This window comes from Salmo salar, unplaced genomic scaffold (assembly GCF_905237065.1).
Source record: "Salmo salar unplaced genomic scaffold, Ssal_v3.1, whole genome shotgun sequence".
Lineage (NCBI taxonomy): Eukaryota > Metazoa > Chordata > Actinopteri > Salmoniformes > Salmonidae > Salmo > Salmo salar.
The window spans coordinates 293,220-302,486 of record NW_025550927.1 but is presented as its reverse complement, the minus strand read 5'-3'; the positions used below and the strand labels follow the sequence as shown (position 1 = coordinate 302,486).

The window sequence follows — 9,267 nt, the reverse complement described above, 5'->3', positions numbered from 1 at the left end:
AACACAACATACCACAACACAACATACCACAACACACCAATACATTAGAACACAACATACCACAACATACCACAACACAACACACCACAACACAACATACCACAATAAAACATGCCACAATACATTACAACACAGCATACCACAACATAACACAACAGAGGATTGTACTGCTGGTATAGTACACAACAGAACAGAGAAATATACTTCTGGTATAGTACACAACAGAGAGGAATATACTGCTGGTATAGTACACAACAGAGAGGAATATACTGCTGGTATAGTACACAACAGAGAGGAATATACTGCTGGTATAACAGAACAGAGAAATGTACTTCTGGTGTAGTACACAACAGAACAGAGGAATATACTGCTGGTATAGTACACAACAGAACAGAGTAGAGCAGGTTTACAGCAGGTCCGGCCTGCCTAGAGACTGTACTGTACAGTTGAGAGAGAGTTATGTTGTGATCTCTCCAGGCTAGATGAGATACTGCCCCCTGCTGTTCGCTCCGTCCTCCTACATCACTGCTGCCTGCTTCCCGCGTCAGCCCCGCCAGGGGTCCTGTCCACTCTATACTGGCTTATAGCTGTGTCCTCAAGTCACCACACGGACCTCTGGTATAAAGCACATGGACTGTTTCACTGTTATCCAACTACAGTAATCACCAGTTAAAAGGAGAATATTGGTTGTTTTTTATATGACATAATAACAGAGTGGGATATACATTTCAAAGCGGAAGATGTCTGGAATTAGCAGTGTTATTGAGGTAGAAGGATACGTTTTTATAGTATCACATATAATTATAATAATAAAAAGTATTGGATTAATTCATTAATAAGTATTGTTACTATTATAATGTAAATATAATATATAATTCGCGTTTAATAATAACAATAATATTTACTGATAATAATAATAATAATAATAACAACAACAATAATACCAATTATGTATTTAAATTAGGTTGGGTGTAAATGCTAAATATACTGTTAATTTATGCCCACTGAATAATGTATATATGGATGTATATAATGAATACAGATTAAAGGAATGTTAATTAGGTGTATGGCACAGCACACTTGACTGAAAACGACGCATTTCAAATGACATTGTGGTATATAGCTTTGTGTAGGCTAACTGTACAACAATGTATTAGATTGCTCTCAGTTGAAGTGACATTGAAGTGGTCAAAAGTACAGAAGTAGGACTGTGATTGAAGACTGGAGGGAGAATTTTGAGTATCAGGACAGATTTAGGACTGGACAGAGGCTTTGCCATTTTGTCGATTATTGAAAAGTTTCAGTTGGTAAATGATTGCTTAATTTAATCTAAGATATATTGTACTCAAAAAGTACCGTGCGCTATGAGAATCATATCACTTTAGTCACATCATAACTGTTATTTTGTTGTGACAAATGAATGATGTTGATGATCCCATTATTTAGCCTCCAAATACCATTCAGCAGTTTTTAAACATGAAACTGTCCTTGTTGATTGTGATCTACATATGGCCTCGACATGTATCCACGTCCAACAGACGTCTCAAAAAGAAACGGTAAATCAGTGAAATAATAGTGTAGTTCGTTGTTGACTTGAGGACCTGGAGAGACCAGCCAAGGGGGAGCGGAGCCCGGTGATCAACCCCAATATGGACTGGTGTCCGACGAGCTGGAGGAATGGGTTACACCTCCCTTAGGCTGACCGGCGCACTGCACACACACACACACACACACACAGAGACAGGCACACACACGCACACACACAGAGAGAGACAGGCACACATACACAGACACAGACAAACACACACACTCGGTGCTATATCTGAACCCCATCTTTCTAAAACTCCACTTGACGCAATTATCAATTGCAAGTTGACAAGGAAGAAAATAGTAAATATCGCTCTCATAAAAAATTATGTTCAGTCACTGAATATTTTTTTTTTTTTTTTTTTCAGTTGACAAGAAGTTTGCGCAATAAATACTGCCTGGATGTTACCTCAATTACCTCACTACTTTGCATTGAGAAAAGAAACGTTATTGTGATTTAAAAAAAAGAACAAGTAAATTTCCCCCAAAATGCGCAGCTGCAGCAGACTAAAGAACATCGTGCCAGTGAATGTGTTCCCAGTCCACTGTCCTCTCCGTGTTGTTCCAGCCAGGGCTCCATTTCACAGCGAGAGGGCGGAGATTGAATATTCAGATCCGCTGAGTGACAGCTCGGCTTTTCCACGGGCTCCTTCCTCCAACTCCTCACATCAGAGTTCAGGCTACTAAAAACATCGGACGCTAGGGGATCGACACGTCGCCTGCCTCTATGTGCAGGGCTCTTTACTGATCTTTTTTTTTTTGTTGGGGGGGGTCGCGTTTTCATTATTTTAATTTTTAATTGTCTGAAGATCCGTTTAGTGGGCTCATTATTCTACAGAAGTAAAAATTTTCCGTGCTTTCCTCTTTGGAATCAGCAGCAACAGACCCTCAGTGAGGCATGTCTTACCCCCAGGGTTATCTCTACCAGCCGCCGGGCTCCTTGGCTCTCTACTCCTGCCCGGCTTACGGGGCTTCAGCCCTGGCGGCCCCGAGGAGCGACGACTTGGCCAGGTCGTCCAGTGGATCAGCGTTTAGTCCTTACCCCGGATCAGCTGCTGCCTTCACGGCTTCAGCCAGCGGCTTCTCCAGCCCAATGACATACTCCACAGACCCTGCCACGGGATTCCCTTCCTACATGGTAAATACTCTACTTCCACTTATTCGTATTAGACAACTTGTGTGTCAGTATGCAAACAGGAGGGACAGCCTGGTCGAAAATAATTAGCTGTAATTTTAGCGTTTAGTAGCCAACCGTAGAGTATTTGCGTGCAGCGTGCAGAGAGCTGCCGTTTCAGAGTGGATCTAATGGGTTGTACAGTTCAGGGTGAAATGGATGAGATCCTTTACCCCGTTATCTATTACAACACTGTTCTGAGAAAGAACTGCATTTATCAGAACGATACATCATCAACTGGTACATTATATTGTCTATCGTGTGTGAAAGTTGTAGGCTATTTATTGATAAATGGAATATTGTATTTCTTCTTCTTAGTGCAAATAGGATGTGAGTTTTCGTAGGCCCGTGATTAAGACAGTGCATGGCTAACTGAGTGAACTTCATTTAGGGAAAAATACCCCCCATAAAGAATAATACGATGTAAGCCAACGGCCTTCATTGGAATTAGCCTGTATCCTAATATCATATCCTTCCAATGGGAAATACAATATAGGAAGTTTTGTTCTCCATTTTGACAGTCACAAACTATATGCAATTTAAATTCTTGGAATGTATATTAAATTAAATAAGCGAAATTGTAACATGAAAAGAGGAATTACAATGCTAATGACATGGGTCTCTAAGCGTTTATAAAAGGTGCACATACACTGGGAAGTTAATTGGATTTGTGATGCTGTAAAGCAATGATATGCTAACACGTCTCTCTCTCTCCCTGACAACAAAACTAATCTAGCTAAAGAAAAGCAGGAAGTTAGGCGGTGATTACTGGAAATTACTGCAATTACGATGCATCATTTATCATTTATTTAGCATTATGCAATGCGATTAATCAAACCGATAATGATCAGGGTAATACAACCATTATATCGGCCCGACTCACAATACACACTAAGTTAACTCTCAATACACACAACCACAATACACAACCTGTTGTGTTTAGTTATGTTTTTACATTTTTCAATATTTATTACCAAAATTTTAAATTCTAACAAAAAAAATACTTTGATAATCATTTTTCCTTTCCAGAGCTCTCCTTACGACGCGCAGGGCATGGCCGGGGCGCTCAGCTACCACCCCTACGGTAGCCCGGGATACCCTTACCAGCTCAACGATCCGGCCTACCGCAAGAACGCGACCCGAGACGCCACCACCACCCTGAAGGCCTGGCTACAGGAGCACAGGAAGAACCCTTACCCCACTAAGGGAGAGAAGATCATGTTGGCCATCATTACTAAGATGACCCTGACGCAGGTGTCCACCTGGTTCGCCAACGCCAGGAGGAGGTTGAAGAAGGAAAACAAGATGACGTGGGCTCCGCGGAATAAGAGTGAGGATGAGGACGATGGAGACGGAGAGAGGAATGATGACCGCTTGGAGAAAAATCTGGACAACAGCGAGACGTCCGCGGAGGATGAAGGTAAAAAAAAACACGAGACCCAGCCCATGACCCAGTTAACAGCGCGAGCTGCACCGGTGCCGGTTTTTTTATTGCCAGTTATCCACAGATAATTACCGACATGTCGACAGAGACTAGGCGACACATTTCAGTTGGAAGGCATAAAACTGAACGAGTTCTAATTATTATTATTATCAACAATAATAATAGTAATCCTAATAATGTCGAATCCCATGGTTATTACATGGTTATTATATGGTTATTATATGGTCATTACTTCGTCTTAATGTCTTTTCTGTTTGTTTTGCTTGTTGCAGGTATCAGTTTGCAGGTTGACACCCTCACAGACCATTCTTGTTCCGCGGAGTCTGATGGGGATAAAGTGAGCTGTCGGGTCGGGGACGTGGTCTGTGAGTCTGGATCAGACAGTAAGGACAAATGTGAGGATGAGGATGATGATGATGATGATGATGATCACGAACTGGAGAATGGGGAACGACACCGAAGCCTGTCACCTAAACCCGTGACATCATCACCACTTACAGGGCTCGAGGCCTCGGTCGTAAACCATCACCACCGGGAAAACAACCACAACAAATCGTGTCTTGACAACCGAATCTCAGGTCCTCACAATCAAGCCGTCAAACCCAAACTGTGGTCGTTAGCTGAGATCGCTACTTCAGACCCGAAGCAGCAGCAGCATCACCCGGGGCAGACTTGTCCATCTCTCGGTCTTCTAACCTCCACCTCCTCTACTCCCTCGCCGGCCGTCCCTGGCGCTGTGTACTCCGCCTCTTCCATCCTAGGACGACCCATCTACTACACGTCTCCGTTTTACAGTAATTACACAAACTATGGTAACTTCAGCCCGCTGCAGGGTCAAGGGATTCTGCAATATAACGACGGACTCACACAGACTGCTACTGAGGTCAACACCATGCATAAACACACCACTGACTCTCTGCTTAAAACTAACTCTAATCACGTCGAACAACAGTTCAGACCCTCACATTTATACTCTAAGAAAGGTACGTAACATGCAATTATAGTTTCAAAAATATTGACTTTTATTTTATGCATTTTTAAATTCACTTCATTGGCCTTTTGACTGAATAAGTGATGTATTGAAAGAACATCCACCCTTTTTGTCCGTAGCAGAAGGCTTATGAAGGCCTCGGTGTAATCAGTGCTGGTATTGGCCTGAGTTGGTGGTAGCTGTAATATCAGCCTGTGTGTCAGACTGTCTCTCAGGGCAATAAAGCAAAGACATGTTGTCTTCTCAGAGGTTGTATTAAACAGAACGGATTGAAACCTGCTCACACAGTAGGAACGCAGCATTACTTAAAAACAAGTTCCACAAAAAAAAATATATATATCACTTCAGTTGGATTGGTTATTATGGACTACAAAATGATGGTGTTTTATAATTGGTTACACATGAATTAGATACCATCATGTTTTATTTTAACAACAGTTGTGTAATTTTTTATTATAGTATCAGTGACTGGTGGGCCACTCTGTTATTTAAGACCTTTACCTCTGCAACCTCTGCTCTTCCTTAATACAACCTGGGAAGGACTCTAGGACCATCTCTGTGGGCTAAAGGTGAGGTTCTAAAGGTCATGTTGTGGCTCTGATTCAGGTTTATAGGTTGGTGTCACAATTGCTTTGACTAAAGCCCCCAAGCCATCACCCTTGGACCGTGGTCTTAACACTAACCTAACTAACCTTTCTCTAAAGGGGAGAGAGCTGCATCTTGCTCCTCAGACAAGACGCCTGGCCTGCAGCACTACAGCTGTTCTCCTCAGAGACAGGCCCGAAGGATTAATTAAACCTGATTCAGGGTTGGGGGATGAATTAACCCTGACTTATTCTATCATTTCACTTTCGTTTTCATGAGATGTGCGTTGACTGGCTCAGTAAATATCCCGCTGTATGTGATGATTTTGGAAGACGTTATTTCTCAGGATGCATCTGCTTCATTGCCACGGTATATTATACTTTATAATGAAGATAATATTAGGTATATTATACTTTATATGAAGATAATATTAGGTATACTATACTTTATGTGAAGATAATATTAGGTATACTATACTTTATGTGAAGATAATGTTAGGTATATTATACTTTATATGAAGATAATATTAGGTATACTATACTTTATATGAAGATAATATTAGGTATATTATACTTTATATTAATATAATATTAGGTATATTATACTTTATATGAAGATAATATTAGGTATATTATACTTTATATGAATATAATATTAGGTATATTATACTTTATGTGAAGATAATATTAGGTATACTATACTTTATATGAAGATAATATTAGGTATATTATACTTTATATGAAGATAATATTAGGTATATTATACTTTATGTGAATATAATATTAGGTATACTATACTTTATGTGAAGATAATATTAGGTATACTATACTTTATGTGAAGATAATATTAGGTATACTATACTTTATGTGAAGATAATATTAGGTATATTATACTTTATGTGAAGTCAATGTTAGGTATACCATACTTTATGTGAATATAATATTAGGTATATTATACTTTATGTGAAGATAATATAAGGCATCTTATTTGTAAAGTATGTATGAGGGACTGATGAACTTGAGGAAGTGGAATACATTTGATATTTATTTTTTTAATGATGGGAAAATGCTGCCTATAATTTATGCAAGTTGTATTGCAATGGACACTGAACATTGTTTTGTAAATACATTATTCCCGTTTTTATTTGAAACGCATTTGAAAGTTACACAATCTTGTTAACAAGAGTACTTTTACTAATTTATATCTTATTGTAAATTAAACGCGCTAGTGTGCTGCACTGGCGAGTTAGTGCTATTTATTATTCAAAGGAAAAACCAAATTAAAATGTTTTCCTCTGTATTTCACATCTGCTTTCATTTTTTTTCTCTCCTTCATCTCCTTTATATTGTCGCATGAAAATGTATTTCTCTTTGGTTAGGCTACTGCTTTTAGAAATGGAATTATTAATCAAGTGTAAACGGTAAGACTTTTGGGAATGGCATAGCCTGTATTAATTGATATGTTGGTTTGAGACAGCACAGTCGAGAGAAGCTTTTCCGCCTATCCGTTTTCTATAGGGCCTTTTCACGCCATTCTTATAGGCGTTTAGCTCCATCCGGGGACTACTCGTGACCTTGGTTGGGATAAATGATATGCTTATTATAAATGATATACTTATCATTATATAAATGATATACTTTATATCCGTGGCTGTCAGGGGGTTTATTTTTCAGTGTGATTAATCCGGCTCTAGGAGCGGTATGATGAGTTCCCAGCGGGGTGATCCCCCTGGCCCAGCCTCAGTCAGTCTGCCGGTCAGTCGGTCTTCTTTACGGGCCGATATTAAACCATCCATAAAGCGGTGTCTAAACAGCCAGCCGCCAGCTCCAATGGCCTGTCTCATGCACTTATCCGACCGGCTATACCTCGCTGATCTTCCTTTCATCTGATTATTTGTTTTTATTTGGCGAAGGGAATTATTATTATTACTATTATTATTATTATTATTAGTCTACTAATGCTTTATTTAGGCTATTTGCATAACTTCCTTGAATACGAATTGCAACCTGTTTGCCTCATCTGAATAGGAGGAAAATTATAAAATATTTTCAAAGATAGAATATACGTTCTGTTGTTGTAACAATTGGAACATTTTCATAAACACTTGAATGTGAGCGACAATGACATATGTGTGATACAAATTAAAATTAAAAAGCAATTCATTGGTAGGCCTATTGTTTCATCGCGTCCTTCAGGCTAACGAAATATGTTTTTCAAAGCGCAGCACCAACATTTAAATATCTGTAACATTGTGTGTTTAGACAGCTTTTTTCTCTCAGAGCTTTACGGAATTTCCTACATTTCTGTCTGGGTTATTCCTTCACCAGTCCTCCGAGAGGTGGTGAGAGAGCTGTACGTTCTTCATGACTTCTGAGGTGAATGTTATTGAGTCTCTTGGGACGCCACTTCACCTATAAAGTTTTCCTTTCCGCTTCAACTTCCTAATATCTGTCCCGGTGTGTGTAGACCTATTGGGGAGTCAGGCAGCCTCTCTCTCTCCCACCTAGATCTCACAACCTCTCTCTCCCTCTCTCTCTCTCTCTCTCTCTCTCTCTCTCTCTCTCTCTACCAGACCATTCTCTCTCTCTCTCTCTCTCTCTCTCTACCAGACCTCTCTCTCTCTCTCTCTCTCTCTCTCTCCCTCTCTCTCTCTCTACCAGACCTCTCTCTCTCTCTCTCTCTCTCTCTCTCTCTCTCTCTCTCTCAGACCATTCTCTCTCTCTCTCTCTCTCTCTCTCTCTCTCTCTCTCTCTCTCTCTCTCTCTCTCTCTCTACCAAACCATTCTCTCTCCCTCTCCCCCTCCCCTCTCTCTCTCTCTCTAGTCGCTTTACTTTCATTAGGGCTGATTTATTGAAATGCAGACTTAATGTGAGGTGGGCTCCCCGGGGATCTCACTGTTGTCAAATAGACCCAGAGGCGCTTTTCTTTCCACGCAGAGAGGCTCTGAGCTGCCTTCCACCGAGGCCTGCTCTGCTCCTATCCACGGCCTCTCTCTACTTCTCTCTCTCCCAGCCTCTCTCTTTCTGCTCCCTTCAAATGTCACCATTTGTTCTCTAATAAAAAATACTTTTTTGTTTCGGCTGAAGTGCAGCAGCGCCTTTGAACGTGAACAGGATTCCACCACCTCTCTGTGTGTGGTAGCGGAATGAGGTGAAAGAGGCTCCGCTCAACAAACACAGCCCGCCTGGATAATAGAATTAACGGTGAATTTATGTCATGATTAATTATCAAGTCAATATTAATAATTATGTAGTCCTAGATCTTTGTTCCCTTAGAGTTTAATAACTTGACACCGGCCCGCTGGCCTCTGTATTTACAGAAAGCCTACAGCCTATGTATTCTAGAAAAACTGTAGTCTACTGAACAGTATGATACATCTATATCACAATAACACTTACAGTTCCTCCTCTGAGTGGGCTATACATATGGATGAGTCATAAGAGCTGGTTTGGGTGACCGATGGGATGAACGTATATCTCAAAACA

At 40.4% G+C, this 9,267-nt stretch overlaps 1 protein-coding gene across 2 annotated transcripts; it reads left to right on the top strand.

The window, feature by feature from the left end:
* Window positions 1-1,760: 1,760 nt before the first annotated feature.
* On the top strand, window positions 1,761-7,080 carry irx2a (iroquois homeobox 2a). 2 transcript variants are annotated; one of them, XR_001321273.2, is made up of 4 exons: window positions 1,761-2,725; window positions 3,791-4,181; window positions 4,478-6,150; window positions 6,184-7,080. XR_001321273.2 is itself a non-coding variant. In XM_014147851.2 (3 exons), the coding sequence occupies exons 1-3, from the start codon at window positions 2,486-2,488 to the stop codon at window positions 5,194-5,196; spliced, it is 1,350 nt and encodes a 449-aa protein (XP_014003326.2). In that variant the 5' UTR covers window positions 1,761-2,485; the 3' UTR covers window positions 5,197-7,080. The 2 variants fall into 2 exon arrangements, 1 of the variants encoding a protein (XP_014003326.2); XM_014147851.2 differs by having other exon boundaries at window positions 4,478-7,080.
* The last annotated feature ends 2,187 nt before the right edge of the window (window positions 7,081-9,267 follow it).